Genomic DNA, 17685 nt, shown 5'->3' with positions numbered 1-17685 from the left:
GTGGTTCACTTATTGTCCGCATACCCAATAAAATAAGATTATTTTTTTAACCCGTTGCTTAAATAAAAAATAATGTTGAAATGAAAAGATACAAAACAAGGTTGTTTAAAACAACGCAACCTAATTGTGTTTGGGGCTGTTAGATTTGTCTCTGTAAGTATTAGTTGCCTATGGAAAGAAAAGTACAGTGAGCGAAGAGCTTGTACAGTCAGCGTCAAATACTTTGTAGCAACCAAAGTAGCCAAATAGTTCGGTACACCATATATTTAGTATGGTGTACCGAACTATTTGGCCACTTTGACTGCTACAAAGTATTTGACGCTGACTGTACCAAAAATGTAGTTTTTGCCAAAACCTTATTTGTTTGCAACCCCCGACGCAAAAAGAGGGGTGTTACATGTTTGACGCCAATGTCTGTCTGTCTGTCTGCGGCTTCGTAGCTCTGCAACGGATGGACTGATTTCGATGCGGTTTTGAGTAAGAGTGAGTTTCCTTGCGGTGGTTCTTAGCTATGTTTGATAGAAATCGATCCAGTAATTTGGAGATAGGTTCTTTTAAAAAATCAGGCAAGGCATTTTTCATGCCAAAAAATTGTTTTTTGGCGTTCGTAGGTTTAAAACTTTTAAATGTATTACGGCCTCTACACACATCGCCGATAATTGCATGCGGTTTGCGTTAATTTGATCGATCGATTGTATTCGTTGCACCTAGTTAGCCGGCAACTATATCTAAAATATGATGTAGCATAATTTGGCCGCGTAGCCAATGTGCTAATCGCTCACGCTCCTTAGCGACCGAAACGCAACTGTCACTGTCGCACTAATGTGGAAGAGTGATAGAGATACACAAAGCGCTTCGTTGTCGTAGCGATAACAATTGTCACCTTGGCTAAGCCGGCTGGATTAGATCCACGGACTTACGACTTGTTTAAGACCGGTAACAACATCATTGTTTTCAGAACAGTTAGGGCTTGCTGCTGTGACGTAAATGGACGGAAACGGATGTTGCCAATATTGCCTAAACAATTCGTCAGGCATTTCGACATAGGTGCCTCCAAACAATGAGGTTTGCATATGCGTAACAATATAGTCACAGACATAGTACCTCTATGTATTTAAAGTAGAACTCGATTAATACGATTTTATACGTAATACGCCATTTGACACTGCTTTGAACATCATTTACTGCTTTCCTGCTTTTTGACGTACCGAGTGCAAAAACCCTCTTAAGATTCATGAATGTGGGCTAAGTGGTGTGAAGGGGTGCGCACTTTAAAAATGGTTAAGTTTTACTTATTCTACTTTCTTAGCACTGCACTTAATGAATAAAGGCCGCATCTAATACGCGAAGATGTACGTCAATTAATTATATCAACCTTAATTAACGTTGAAAGTTATTTGGTTCATTGCCAAGCGCGCCTACCAGTTATAAATAATGGAACATAGATACAATACTGTAGGTATAGCGACCCAACGAAGTGTACAGGGGTCTAGCCAAGATGACAATCATGCATACAAGGTGTAACAAAAATGGTGGGGAACATTGCAGTTTTTCGTTATACAACGCTTCACGTCGACTTCGCACATTGTCGTAATTATTTACGAGGTTAAATAATAGTTTGCGGACCTCACTCGGTATAGTCATTATTAATATTATTTAAATATAAACTGAAATAAACCCCTTATAAACCGCGAACAATTTAAATGAATGGCATAAATTGACAACAGACTTTTAACTTTTTTTTTAATCATAGACAATTGGTGATACACCAAGGAAATATCTGTCAATAATATTTGGTTAGCCAGACTCTAGTTACCACCAAGTTGTTACCAATGCATTGGGAAAAAATCAAGTGCTTTAATAAAAGTCGATTAGTGTTTCAATAATCTATGGGCAAATATTCCCACCTCTTAATCCCAGTAGTTACCACTGGTAACAAGTGTAACAACTAGGTGGTAACTAGTGGGTATAACCCCAAATTCCACACATTATTTAAGTTTTGGTTGGTGTTTTCTATCTACGATTGTCATCTTGGCTATAACCCGTTAGATAGGTAGGTTAGATATTGTCTATGACGTTAAGGTGACGTTCGGATTCAGATTGCACCATCATTAGTAATTACTGCTCGTGCTGCAGTAGTGCTGCGCGACTTTACAACCGACTGCGTTGCTGACGCTAATGTGAAAGCCGGGAAGCAACATCGATTTGACATTGCGCGCTGCAATACTGCAGCGAAGAACGTAACCTTTACATTCTTAGGTACTGATAATATTGATGTGCCGTCGAAAAGTTTTTCATTTCGGAAAATGATAGTTTCCTTTATGTCCTATAAAATTATCCTGAAATTAAGGAAAATCATCTAGACGGCGCACACTGACATGCGAGTTCATTGCGTACTATTGAGGTTACATCCAATTCAGCCCACCGATCAAATACCGCGATGTAATGAAACTCGAATCAGAGTTCTCGCACCGTCTAAATAAGCCCTAAATGCAACATGGCCATTGGGTTATTTTTGAGCCTATGGAAAAAACTCGCTTCTAATACTCATCAAAATGAGAAGGTCCTGGAAGCTCAAGGACTTCAGACCAAAACCTAGTTCTGTGCTATAAATGGGCTAAAGTAGTAAATTAACCGGTCAACAGTTGCATCGTAAATGTAGGCGTGAATGACTGTTCCTTGGAGGAGACATGACGAATGTGTGAATTGTCTGCGCTAAAAAGGACCGTGTGTGCATTTGAAATCTAGTTCAAATAAGTGCTTTACTACGCGATGATAAGGTTTTTTTTTCGAATGATTTTCAACGGTGGAGCGGCGGTTGATATGCGACAGGCTAAACGTCCAGTTAGTTGTTATGAAATTAGCTTGGCACAAATTATTAGGTTCAGACGTTAGGTCATTCCTATGTCATAAGTAGTCATAACGTTTTGGAATGTTTATATCAGCCATAATGAGTAAGTAGATTTTGATCTACATGATTTGATTTTAGGCCTAAATTAGTTATATAAACTGAAAATAGATGTCATATACTTATTAAAGAACAAGTGACGCAGCCCTCCAGTTCAGTGGTGAAGGCCGAATTCGAACCGGTGTCTTAAGCTATCTGGTCTAATGCCTTGAAGCCCTACGCCACCTCGCCATCGCCACGGCGGAACCGGTCTAAGACTAAGCGTAATCCGACCAACTCTAAGGGCGAGCAGTACGTGCTTGCATACGAATCCCTTATGCCCCTTAGCGCCACTTGCATCAGCATTCCACTAACCCGGGGTTAACCGGTTCAACCTGGAGTTACCGTGGTTATTTATTTATTTATTTAATCTTTATTGCACAAAAGACAAACAATCTTATATTACAAAAGGCGGACTTAATGCCACGAGGCATTCTCTACCAGTCAACCTTAAGGCTAAGCAGAGAGATTGTGAGCGGTGCTACAATTACAACAGCAAAATAAATCAAACAAAAATACGTACAATAACATGTACATACAAATATAATACACACATATACTACGAGTATACCTCTATATATATATATATAAATACGAAACATATGAAGCTAATAAATAAATACATTAAGAATCTTTCATTCTGCTAGCAAAGAAAGCACGTAATGATTTTTTGAAAGCGAACTTATTTGGCGCATTTTTAATGTTAAAAGGAAGACAATATGGCGTGCTGAAGTGGTTAGTTGGTTACCAGTCCCAGTACAAATGGACTCTGGGTTAACGGTTTAACCAGTTAACCCCGGGTTAGTGGGATGGTGCAAGTGGCGCTTATGGGATTACGATATAGCGAGAGAGATTGATGCTGCCACCTACAATATATTTGATTTGTTCCCAAAGTTGCGAAATTAGTTATGTTTTAAACCGAATCCTAAAAAAGAAAGAGGTTCTTAATTCGCTGGAATTGTACGTGTGTTCGACGAGTAAGGTGCTCGGACATTATACACTTTTCGACAATGTATTTCAATTAGCTATTCGGTCATAGTTTATCACTAATAAAACCGTGACAGAACCAAAACATGAATTAAAATATGTTTACTCTGCTTAGCTAAGTATTTGAGTAAGAATGTATGTACCTATGGTTGGAGATATAAAATTCCAATAATTATAAAATTTTATTTGTTATATAAATATTTCACTACCGTAAAACCGCCCAACTATAGTCGAAAGCTCCCAACTATGGTCCACAAATAAACTCAATTTTTTTCGTTCAGGTGTGTATTTTACTATATTTTTGTAGTTCTAAGGCAAAGTATGTTTAAAAATGGAAGGAAAAACTAGGAGTAAACCAAAAAGAACATTGGTATAGATACTTAATTTCCTTTTGAACTTGTGGACCATAGTTGCAGTATTGGACTATAGTTGTGTGGTTTTACGGTATTTAAAAGAAGTACATGTACTTAGGATATATTATAAAATAATTTCAGAGCGAAATTATTGAATGAGTGTATACTACCTATGACTTAAAATTTAATCGACTCATTTAACAAAATCCGAGGCCTGTATACAGCGCATGCATTTTTAATACAACCGCAAATCGAAACAAGGCGTAGGTTTCAGTACCAAGAATTTAAAAGGAAATATTAATTCAGCTTTAACTAACAGAGTGCACTGCACAATTTTTTTCATCGCTTCTGATTGTGACAGTAGCGCAATGTCGTGTCAGTGCGACGTTTTGAACAAAAAGTTAAAAACAAACTAGTGATACATGGCGTGCTGAATTGTTTATTTATAAGGAAATAAAGGTCATATTTTTGTTGTAAAACATGAAAGTTAGTTCATTTGGGCCTATTACACTTAGAATATGTGATAGTATCACTAACTAATCAATTAAAAAAAAAACCCTACGATAATCATAACACTTTAAAACCAATTTATGTCAAAAAAGCCTTACATCATTTTGGAAAAGAGCCGATGATCCTCTTCACACTGCCTGATTGATTTATAGCTAAGAGCCGCAAGAAAACATGCTTTTACGTAAAAACCGCATCGTAATCGGTCCATCCGTTTGAGAGCTACGATGCAACAGACAGACATTGAAAAAAGTTGCACGAGAGGGCTCTCTTTGTCCTATATATTATACTTCGTCTGCATGGAATGATGATGATGATTAATACAAACTATCCTATGTCCTTCCCCGGGCTTCAAACTATCTCCATACCAAATACCTGAACAATAAAATTGTTTAGATCATTTTAAACACCTCGCCCGCTTAGCTTCTTCTGCGGACTGTGCACAGCTGCTAAATGTCTTGTTGGGATTAATTAAATAACCAATAATGAACTTGTGCGTATTTTATTTGTTAATCAAATTAGGAAGCAAGTACCTGATGGCCAAGCCGAGGGAACAAATAACAACGGCCCGTTTACTGTAACACAAAACCACGTCTTGTAACGATCTCTCTTTGATGAGGTCTGCGGGTTTCGGGTTCTTCTTGGTTACCTGAAAGGTTAATGAATGATAATTATTGATTGGTAATAACCAAGGACGACTAACACTATAAGTCAGACAATGTCTATACAAAATTGCGTTCCTCCGATATTGAGCGCCATACTCCTCCAATATTGAACGGAAGTTGAATTATTATGACAAGACAAGAGGTCTATAGGGAGCGTGCATGAACCGTAGGAGGCAGCACAGGAGCCGTCAGATTTTTGGCGCGCGAGGCGTAAATGTGATGTTTATTGTTCCGATGTAGCCCACAAGATGGCAGAACCGACTATGCACAAGAAAACACGTGACGTGTTAATGTACATGTTTATTGTTCCGATTCAGGCCACAAGATGGCAGACCCTCCAACGCGCACGGTCCCTATAGGTATCTATCGAACAAATTGGATTGAACGGAGACTTGAGGTCCTATTGCGAATAACGAAACATTCGTATGAATTCGAGCATGATTGATTGCACAGAAGACAGTGGACACAATAGGTTTGAAACAGGTTTTCACCACCAGATTGTACTGTTATTTATTACGAGTAATACAAGTCTCATGTTGATCTATTAAGATTCTAGAGTCGCTTTTTTTATACTTGTGCTATCGTCGACGATTTACCTTTACCGACCACGATAGTATAAAAACGACTGCATACAATGTCATCCAAAAGACAAATACGTCACCTGCTTTCTCGTGACGATAAAATCACGTCGTTACCATGAATGACCACGATAGTCTCAAAGCGCCCATTAAAATTAAAACAATACCTCACCTTTACAAGAATACTCTTCATAATCTTCATCTCGCCCCTAATATTGTTAATGTTTGCAAGCAACTTCGTTGCTGTGTTCTTGAATTTGGTAAGTATGGGCGAGTCAGGTGGCTCGAACTTTATTTGATCTTGGACTTTCTTATACTCCCGTAAAGCGTATTGCACTGTGGTTTCTAAGATGTATATCTGTTGCAGGTGAGTGCCAAGCGTTGTTAAACAGTCTAATACACTGAAAAAAAAAAAACAGACAAAAACATTCAATACAAGTCATAGTGTGACGCCGTTTTATTAGTCGCTCGCGCGACATTTTTCGAAGAGCATCGGACCCGGGTACGTCCTTAAACTACGTCCAAAAGAGAGGTATGGGCATTGTGAATGTTATCTCGCTTTGTGTGGTAGGGCGCAGCACAGCGGATATCATTCCTGATCTAGAGCAGAGCCCAACTGTGGAAGTACCTCCACCTTACAGAAAACCGCAGCCAAATAACACTAGACCCTACTCATAGTGTTGTGTTCCTGCCGGTGAGTAATGTTGCTAGAGCTCAACGAGGGGGGGAATGCTAGGGTCGGCAACGCGCATGTGACTCCTCTAGAGTTGCAGGCCTACATAGGTTACGGGGACTGCTTACCACCAGGCGGGCCGTATGCTTGTTTGCCACCGACGTAGTATAAAAAAAAGAGCACTGTTTGAAAATGGAGAGAATAGACGAGGATAGTGACTAAAAAAACGCGTGAGTTAAAACGTAAAATTAGCTTAATGTTAGTCTAGTTCGTGTCATCCACGATGGCGCCGAGATTTGTCAAGTCTAACCTTTGATAATATGACAATACAAGTCAAGACACGCGTCATCGTGAATGACGCTATCTATATAAGTCATCTCAGGACAGTTGAGGTGAGGCGGGGAGTAGAGGGGGGTTATTAGTGAAAGACAAGTGCTCTCTGGATCGATCCGTTTACTACTGTGCTACTGACACATCATACATCACTTACAGCTACACCTATATCTATGTATACACTACATGCTTATGCTACACTACCACACAGTTTAAATTCGAGTTATTGATTGTAATAAAGGTAACGTAATAGATAAATAAGTAAACATGGTACTCACTCTATACATTACCAAAACGCTTATTATTTTCGACATCTAGCGTCAAGTAGCGGAGTTATCGGTACTGCTACTTGACAATAGATGTCACGACGAACGAAAAGTCTAATGCTGAACGATCTTCAGAATAACTAGATAAATAAGTAAATATTATGTAATATTAATTGTGTAATAATTCACTAAACCTTCGTTTTTAATTATGTGGAATTCTGTGCTGTCATAATTTGACGTTTCAGGGACAGTATTTTTTTTTTACAGTGCATATTATTATTAATTGTTTTTATATGACGTTAATATTTCTTGCATAAACTGAACTCTTATTTGACTGAAATTCTTCAAAGTGGGCAGTTCCCGTGAACATAATTTCGCTCCCACAGTAAGCTCAATGATAAAATAGTAAGTGTCTTGGTAAGAAAACTGATATAGTCACACTCTTTGATACACTTATAACTATACTATATTCGATACTTTTATATGCTTAGTTATTTTTGTATAGTAACGTCTAAGAAAAAAACGGGCCACCTAGTTGGACAGCCAAAACATATGGCGCTGTACTGTTCCGTTGTGGTCATTGAATTGTCAAACGTCAATGTTTGACAACCAGAGTTACCGCATAATGTACTGAGCCATACAGCGCCATCTCGTGTAGCTGTCTAATTCAAAGCACGTCACGCATCAATAAATCTTTGCTGCTTTAACGATAACTATTGTAGAGAATGTAATGGAGAATAAATTTTTCATTGCCAGGTACGTTGTAAGTTGTAACTTCAACCATTAAATAGAAATACACTTGAGTGGTCTCTATTTTATTTTATACTACGTCGGTGGCAAACAAGATACGGCCCGCCTGATGGTAAGCAGTCTCCGTAGCCTATGTACGCCTGCAACTCCAGAGGAGTTACATGCGCGTTGCCGACCCTAAACCCGCCCCCGCCCCGAATTAGTCGATAAAACAATATGTTTTTAACATCAAAAATGATTGCGAAATGAGTATTTGTCAAATTATTATATAGGAAATTGTGTTTGCAACATGAAATACATTTAAACAGTTATTGTTGAACGATCACTCGTCGACCGAAGTAGTGAACACAAAAGTAACCCCACTCTCTGTGGCAGGAAACTGACAGATATGAGATAGGTAGTACAGTGCGAAATTACTCACCTATAATTACTATGTTTCTGCGCATACAATCCTGCCACAGAATTAAGATTCCAGCCCTTAGAATGAAAATTCCGAAGGCCAACCTCCAACCTGTGTCTCTCGAAGGGCATGTTTATTCCTAGTTTTACCATATCATTTGCTTGAAGTAGTAGGAAAGTCCTTAGATCTATTCCGCTTTGGTGTATAAGGGGGGCGAGCCTTTCGCAGCTCATGCCGAAGAGCAGGTGACGAATCTCGCTGGCGTAATTTGGCCTGAAACAAAGGAATAAATGTAACTGTGGACGACTAAAACAAACAATATCCAGCACCATTTATTAAACAGACGTTGAGTTACCTATATTAATAAGCTGTCATGCAAACTGTCATGCAGTTGGGCGAACTTGTAAGGAAAACATTGTATGTTAAAGTTTTGTAAATAAAATTAAAAAAGAGGACTAAGCACCGAACAAAATTGATGGAACAGACCTGTGCGGCTACCACCAGTTCGGCACTGACATAAACGCTATCAAGAACGTAACTTACTTTCTATGCATCTCGCTCGTACTCGCATATTAATGCGAGCGAGATGTATAAAAAGTAAATTACGTTCTCGATAGAGTATATGTCAGTTTTGACACTGTCAGTGACTCATGGTACGGGTACTTAGACCATTTTTAAAAATAAATCTACATCCGTTCGAGATGGCGCTGCGGAACCCGAAAGCAGAGGTCTAAGCGCCGAACTAAAACTGATGGAACTGAGACCTGTTGCGTTATTGACGTTGCGAATATTAGAGGTAGGTACTTATGCGATTTTGTATACACATATTCACAGTAACAGTCGTCTGTTTTGTTCGTCCATGATGAAAGTTGCAAAATGAATGGATGGGTAAACTATTTCTTGTTGTTATTTTGCCCCGTCAACCAATGGACGGAGAGAGGGATCACTACTACAGAACAAATAAATAAAAAACTAACAATTATCTAAATTAAAAGTCGCTTTTTATTGTAGTTATTCTAAAAACCTTAGTTTGTTCTCAATCGCATCAGTCTTTTTCATTTGACGTTTACAGTTTTTTTTTCGGTACACCCCTTATAACACGTTAAACCTTATTTTGTACACATGTGATAAATATAACGAAATAAGAAAACTACGATAAAATCTTGTCATTTCGAAGTCATTTACATATATCCATCTCTAAACATTGAGACCTGACATTTTTTACTTACTTTACTTTATGCAAATTGACAATTTAATTCTATATATTTTATTATCCTTAGATTAAGTGAATTGTACATATAAATGACAATGGATGTCTATTACTGAATAAATTATATGATATGTTATAAAGCTCTTGTTATATGAGAAGAACTGCAGATAGGTAGTATAAGAAAAAAATCCATGAACTAAAGACACCTGTCCTGTCAACTGGAGATTTTCCGCAAAGTTCCCGCTGTAGCATTCACTCTACATATTGTTATCTAACATATAACTCTGGCAAACTAACATTGTCAGTAAAAAAACGATAAATTTATTATTTGTAGGTATGGAGGTTAGAGGTAAGGAGAAAATTCTCTTATGGGTGAACATTAGCTAAAGTGTCCAGCTGTCGGCTATAAATAACAGTTCCAAATATCTCCAGAGTGGCGCTAGAGTAGCTATGAACTCACATACGGAGCGAAGTTCACTGTCAATGATTTGAAAATATTTATCAAATATTCTAGGTATTGTGGCGCAACCTATTTAAGGTTTTGTAACGGACACTTTTTCATACACAGAGAGTGTTGTCGTTACCTCTACCCTCCATATTTGCCAAGTAAACTTTTTTTTGACGACGACTACTTAATTGTTTTGTTCGACTATACAAATGAAACTAGGACATAGAAAAGATCTGACAAACTAAGATCTCGCAAAAAAAAACCTTCCAATAATTAGAATGCAAATTAAGAACCAAAAAACCTGCATGCAACTTACTTGAAACCTTTCTCTATACCAGGATAGAAATCATGCCAAGAACTAATATCATTCACAACATTAACATCAGCGTCAGTATTGTCACCAGTCTTGAAGTGTGGGTTTAGAACATCTATTACTGTTTGGTGGTCGTGTGAATGTGCTATGTCTAAGGGGGTGCGGCTATTTTTGTCTACCTCTCTTAGTCTTGCACCATTGGCTATCAGTATTTCCAGTATTTCTGGTTGGTTGTGGTGAACTGCCCAGAAAAGTGCCTGGAAACAAGAATGTCTTGAACTACGGCTGCATACATGCATGGACTATAAAAACTTTAGTTGAAAACATCCCTCTTTTCATTTTTGGCTTGATAAATGTACTGTGAACATAAACCTCGCCCATGTATGTGTTACCGGAAATGTATGAAATCTAGGAATTGTATACAAATCCTAGGAAATTTATACAATTCCGAAGCTATTTAGGAAATGTATAAAATATGGTTTCAAAAACTATTTAATACATACTTGTCCTAGGAAATATGTAAAATTCCTAGGAATTGTATATAATTCCAATATCGGATTAGGAAATGTATAAAAAACAATGCTTTCTATAATAAAACACTCAACTATTTTACATTTCCGATTGCTATTTAGGAAATGTATAAATTTCCTAGGAAATGTGTCTAATATAATTTGTTTTACACATTTCCGTGCGATTTTAGGAATTACATACATTTCCTAGGAATTGTGTTACCGGAAATGTATGAAATCTAGGAATTGTATACAAATCCTAGGAAATTTATACAATTCCGAAGCTATTTAGGAAATGTATAAAATATGGTTTCAAAAACTATTTAATACATACTTGTCCTAGGAAATATGTAAAATTCCTAGGAATTGTATATAATTCCAATATCGGATTAGGAAATGTATAAAAAACAATGCTTTCTGTAATAAAACACTCAACTATTTTACATTTCCGATTGCTATTTAGGAAATGTATAAATTTCCTAGGAAATGTGTCTAATATAATTTGTTTTACACATTTCCGTGCGATTTTAGGAATTACATACATTTCCTAGGAATTGTATACAATGACGGATTACATACATTTCCGGTAACATATGCATTACATAGATCAGAAGAAGTTGTGCAGAAAACATTATCTTCTATTTTATTTATCTAAAATGTCATGTCTACGACCGGTTGTTTGACGACCAGTCTAGCCTAGTGGGTAGTACCCTGCCTATGAAGCCGATGGTCCTGGGTTCGAATCACGGTACGGGAATTTATTTGTGTGATGAGCACAGTATAGCACATATTTTTTCCTGAGTCATGGATGTTTTCTTTGAATTTAAGTATTTGCACAAAAGGCTTCTTGACTTACCGTGGGACTTATTTAACTTTTGTAAGAATGTCCCTATAATATTTTATATTTATTTATGTCTTTTAGAAGGAATTAGTAAACTAAAAAACAACAATGATAGGGATACATGATATCAATCTTGAGTGTTTGAAACGTTACGTTCATGTCATGACTACTTATGTATTACAATATTAGTTATAATCTTATTATATACTTACGGTCCAACCTTGTTGATCTCGCATCTCTATATTAACTTTGCAATCTATCAATTTTTGGACCACCTCAACCCGGCCGCTGCTGATCGCCCTCATGAGCGGGGTCTGACCATACTTGTCGCCTATATTCAATAGGCAGCCTTTTTCCACTAGACTACTAAATATGTTGAGGATTGCCGCATTGCTGGCACTGGAGTTTGAGCATGCCACCATCACCGGAGTAACAGAATCTGTAAAATTTGTAATACATATTCTTTACAGTGATTGGATATTTTAGTGTTACGTGGATTCGTCTCCAACATGAATTCGCCTTATGAAATTGATAGGAAGCTGGTTTTCAGACCGCATATTTAAACCAATCCATGAAATACAGGCAGACCGTAAATTAATTTCTGCGCATTTAGATTTAGATTCATTTATTTCATACTAGCGAATACAGTATAAATGAATTATTTAAAAAAGGCATTAGTTAACCCTTTCTACAGCATGCCTATATTGTAAACACTTTTTTATGATTGGTTGTAACTTGTAGTACAAGCAGAAAAATAATAACTAAAATTGAAAAAAATATATCTACTGAGTAAAACCTATGTGGAAAACGTCGTGAGTGTAGCACAAATCCTTTATCGAAATATATACTTAAATCAGTTCATCACTTCCCAATGGGGGCTTGGATGCCACAGATAGTTAAACAGATACACAATTACACAGGTTAAACTAAACACGTGCACCGTTGAAATCTTAACATATGTATTCTTCAAATGTTGTAGAGGGCCTCAAATAAAATATTTTTACAGTACATATGGGGCTACTTTATAGCACTAGTGCGAGAAGTAGCATATTACGTTACTGTGTCGAACATTTAAAGGGCCATATGTACTGTAAAACGTTGTACGATACATGTGCGAATAGGTAATTCGCAACTCGTGTCGATTTAAAACACTCCCTTCGGTCGTGTTTTAATTTATCGCCACTCGTTTCGAATTTCCTATTTTTCGCACTTGTATCGTAATGTACTATTTTGTGAACCTTAAGGGGGTGAAAAAGTGAGTGGAGAGTATTAACGACTTCTACTTACGTAACGTAAAATGTGGCTACTTTGATCCCTGGCCTGGCCTGGAGGAATTGGGCCGTAGCTCACTCTGACCCTACCTAATAAGGGTTGATAACCAAAAGGTCCTCTGCAATTTGAACTAGTGATTCCTTTTGGTGGAAAGGGAGTACTGCCTGTTTTACAAGTTACAAAAATTTGTGAAGTTGGCCAAAAATTGACATAGGCACTAGTTTTATAGAAGCGAAATTCCATATTGGGGCTAATCCTTATTGATTTTATTGGATGAAATTAGTACTATTTTATATTTGATACATTTAAATTAATAAATAAGTTCAAAAACTAAAACCTGATACTAAAAACCTGCCAAGTGCGAGTCTAATTTGCACCCCAAGGGATCTATACTTCGCAATTTTTTAACATGGTTTTTTTTCTTAATTCCTACTCCTGCTTCATTGCAAACTTCATGTAGGTTTTCCTGTAATTTTAGGACCAGTAGTCTTGGAGATAATTTGAGGTAAAAAAAATTGCTCTGTAAGTATATCTGTTTTGAGTGTCAGGGCACCAAATTATAACTTAATTAGTCTAGTAGTTTCAGGGCTCTAAAAAGTACCTATCGTCTAAGTAAGTAGGGTGTCATGTACCTACTGTTTATGCTTGTAACACCTTACTGTATTATGAACATGACTACAATGAAATAAAGAATAAAGTATGGAACAACAAAACCTTCTTGTTGTGGTAAGCAAAAGCTAACAATGACATACTTGAAATGTGGTAATGCTAAATCTTATTGTTTTGGTTCATGACTTAATGACCTCTAGTCTAGCTAGAGGGTGCCATGCTCATTGAATACTACAAATAGGATGATTCTAGGCAAAAAATTACAAACATCTAAATCATAGTTACCGGAGTGTAGGTTGGGGTCAGCCCCTTGCTGCAACAGGTATTCCACAATTTTGTCCTGAGCATGGAAGCAGGCATGCATCAGCGGAGTCCATCCACTGTCTAGTTTAGCATTTGCATTGTTTTTCAACTCTGAAATATTATGAATTAAACTTGTAAGTATAAAATGTAAATGTAGTTTAAAATTAGATTAAATAAGTTCCTCAATGAACTATGTATATATCTTAGTATTCTGTCAGAATGTTTAACTCTGTACGCCGGGGTGTACTTGTACAAGTACAAATTAAATTCAAGTCTAGATCTCTTATAGAAAAAAAAAGAAAAATTCCAAATGCAAAGGCGCAACAATTGGCCTGTGTCTTACAAGGTTGCTATATTAAGGAATATATTTGACACATTATTATAAAAATCGGACAGACAGACGGACATGACGAATCTATAAGGGTTCCGTTTTTTGCCATTTGGCTACGGAACCCTAAAAAAGGTGCTTTAAATGATGGGGACCCAGTATAAGACATCATAAAGCAGAAATAAATTACATAACAATACTTGCTTTTTCAAGTTACATAATATTGTAAGAAAAAAACAAAGTGAATTTGTATGTGCTAGGGGATATCAGTGTACGCCCAACAAGGTATCCACACAATCTGAGGCCAATAAAATGTAGATTGAACATTACTAAAAATCCCCCAAGACAATGGATCAGAAATTGTACAATAAGTTGCCAAAAGAAATTTAAGCCGAAACTAATATCAACACTTTCAGTCTCCAAGAAATTGTTACTCAATAAGACAGTTTACAGTGTAAAGGAATATCTCAATAATGAATATGTATAATGACACCTCAAACATGTAACTGAAACTAAAATACTTAATTTTTTAATAGAAATTGCATATATCCTCTATCCTCTAATCTGTATATATTTTTTGATGATCTATAATATGTTGCTGGCCCAATATTACAGGGTTCTATGTTACATTTTCAAGATAGTTGATATTGGACTCAATGTCACTGAAAATGTTAAAAATTTCAGTTTGATACAAGTGAAACATAGAACACTGTAATATTGGGCCAGTGACATATTCATCTTTATATTCAATTGTAATAAAAATATGTAATACTTATAGAGAAATAAATAAATCTAAAATGTTACAATCTGTGAAGATAACGAAAAAACAAGTAGAACAATCAGATATTGTAAGCATTAAGTATTTTAAGTAAGTCCTATTTCTACAATAAAAACAAAAAAACATAAATTTATGCTACATTCAAAACAAGGTAGTAAAACGTCCAGCATTCTGCCCATCTTACCATTGGAGATGATTGTTTTAACTTCATCCAGATTACCATTGATAATAGCATCTTGTAAGATATTTTCAGTCCTTCTCCAAACATTTTGCTGTTGGACTGGATTATATCTTCTAGCCTAAAACAAATTACTGTAAATTCTTATTTTACCCTGACACACATTTTTATTGCCGACTGTACTTCTTCTTTATTGCATGTCTACAAAGTACTTCTCGAGACTTATCTAATGAGCCTAAAGCAATGTATTTGTGTTTTTCAATCAAGGAGTTCTGTCTTCTATCTTTGAACTGCATCATGAGATCAGCTCAATGTTAGCACAGGTATCATTGTATTGTCATCAGAATTAAGTACTCCAAATTTCAACTGAACTGGTTTATATTTATTTTTCAGTTACAAGATATGAAGCATACACATATACAGGATGGTTTTTAAGTCGTGAACAGTAACCATATTTCCCGATAAGCTCCCTTAAACTAACACAGAGTGCTAATTCAAATGACAATTAATTAGCCCTTTAATTACCAATTTGAAAAAAACCCTAACTATCAACATTCATGGTCATCCTACTAATCATGTGACTTAGATGCTACGTAAACAATCTAATTATGGAGTGTGGATTTAAGAGGAGAGAAATCTCTTATGATAGAACTGTTGCAAAAGTGTCCAGCTGTCAGCTATAAATAATAGTTCCAAATCTCTCCAGAGTAGCGCTAGAGTTTTTAGAGACCACCTATTTAAGGTTTTTTGATGACACTTTTTGATATATGAAGATTTCTTTCCTTACCTCCACCTTCCATAAATCTAATGTTATGACATGAAATTTGTCATTGTCAAAATTGCTTTTTTTATGTTTCCAGCCAGCAAATACAATGAGGTTGTAAATAATAATTAATTAATATGCTATGAGTTCCTAGCAGTTCTATGTAACAAGTAGGGTAATCTTTCCCTTATCATACCCTCACGGCTGAGGGATGTGACAACTGTGGACAATCTTCACCAGTTTTGAATTCTTACATACAAGTGTTTATATACTACACATACAGAGTAAAAGAGACATATTTCTGATCACGACTTAGGAATCATTTTGTATATACACGCAGTGAAGCCAAGTTTTTGCTAAAAATAGTTACTAAACTGTTTATCTAGATTCTAAAATAGAAGTCAGATTATATTTTGTGATTTCAAGAGATCACTAGAAAGTATAAGAAGTAGGAGTAAAACTATGAATAGATAGTGTTTGAGGACGATTTAAATTGAACTAAGCAACAAACAGACTCACCGGCTTTTCGAAACCATAGTCATCACTATCCGAATCAGAGTCGGAGAGTCCCGCGGGCCGGAACGTAGGCATCCTGCAAAAAATGAAAATTTTGTATAGCGCCAGCAGTAAAATACATTTTAACGCGTAATCAGAAATATTACATTACCTGAATATATTAAACGATTATCATTCTTTGTTTGTATAATCTCAGAGTAACCATTCGATATGGTGCTAAAATTTTCGCTTTGCTTTGCCATTTCTAGTTGACAGTGACAGTTGACTTTGACATAGGGTGCGTTCCTAAAAGCAGGAAGGTATAGGTGCTTTCGTATTTAGTTCAATCAATCAATTTTTCGTGTTATGGCTCCATCAAGGTGTTGATGATTCTGCCAATATCGAGGTTGGATAAGACACGGCTAGTATATGAATCTTATCATATTACGGTCATAGACAGTGTTCGGTGGAGTATCCGATCAATCTGCAAAGAAATACAAATTACCACTAACTGACTACATACAACTATTAAACAATATGAACACTACACTATGTACCTACAGTACAAATAACAGTTAAGTATTAAATCTAGGAACTTATTGTACAATAATATGATACATACTACAATGTAAGATTATTTTTAGCTAGGAATTTATTCAAAATACCACAGAACAGAATAAAAACTAAAGTTAGTAAAAAGTTAATATTTACTGGATGGCTAATCTTACGAGGAAGAAAATTATATATAGGATAACGTATTTTAGGACACTCCAATAAAATATGATTTGTAGTATCCTTGTCCAGTCCACACTTACAGATAGAGCTGTCCCTTATCCTCATGTTGGCCAAACGCACAGGGGAACAAATGAATCCAAGGCGAAGCCTAATATATATCACGTGATTAATTTAGAAAACCCCCTGTTTTTGAAAAACCATGGTCTAACTGGGATATATGGTAGCAAACTACCATAATGTATGCTACTTCCAGTTTTATAAGACGCTTGCCACACTTGATTCCATTTTTAATATAACAAAGGCCTCTCAGAGCATATTATATCACGAGTAAAACATTTATTATCTGATATCAAGCCCTGTTGTATAGCTGATTTTGCACAAACATCTACTATTTCATTGCCCGTAATTTCGTATTTAGTTATTTTGTGCAACGTTTTTCTGACG

At 36.3% G+C, this 17685-nt stretch overlaps 1 protein-coding gene across 1 annotated transcript; it reads right to left on the bottom strand.

The window, feature by feature from the left end:
• Nucleotides 1-5280: 5280 nt before the first annotated feature.
• Nucleotides 5281-17079, bottom strand: LOC133516892 (ankyrin repeat, SAM and basic leucine zipper domain-containing protein 1). Its single transcript, XM_061849926.1, has 9 exons — nucleotides 16679-17079; nucleotides 16531-16603; nucleotides 15255-15369; nucleotides 13947-14075; nucleotides 11993-12219; nucleotides 10434-10687; nucleotides 8481-8732; nucleotides 6210-6438; nucleotides 5281-5443 (listed from the first exon to the last, which is right to left on the bottom strand). The coding sequence occupies exons 2-9, from the start codon at nucleotides 16600-16602 to the stop codon at nucleotides 5297-5299; spliced, it is 1425 nt and encodes a 474-aa protein (XP_061705910.1). The 5' UTR covers nucleotide 16603; nucleotides 16679-17079; the 3' UTR covers nucleotides 5281-5296.
• Nucleotides 17080-17685: the final 606 nt, after the last annotated feature.

This window comes from Cydia pomonella, chromosome 4 (assembly GCF_033807575.1).
Source record: "Cydia pomonella isolate Wapato2018A chromosome 4, ilCydPomo1, whole genome shotgun sequence".
Lineage (NCBI taxonomy): Eukaryota > Metazoa > Arthropoda > Insecta > Lepidoptera > Tortricidae > Cydia > Cydia pomonella.
The sequence above is the reverse complement of the archived record's forward strand: the minus strand, read 5'-3'. Positions and strand labels throughout refer to the sequence as shown.

Excerpts from the sequence above, each read along its gene's own strand:
- LOC133516892 (XM_061849926.1), bottom strand. The coding sequence starts at position 16,602 with ATGCCTACGTTCCGGCCCGCGGGACTCTCCGACTCTGATTCGGATAGT. Across the intron at positions 12,220-13,946 it reads TGACCCCAACCTACACTCCG|ATTCTGTTACTCCGGTGATG; the intron begins GTAACTATGATT and ends CAAATTTTACAG. Across the intron at positions 6,439-8,480 it reads CAGAAACATAGTAATTATAG|TGTATTAGACTGTTTAACAA; the intron begins GTGAGTAATTTC and ends TTTTTTTTTCAG.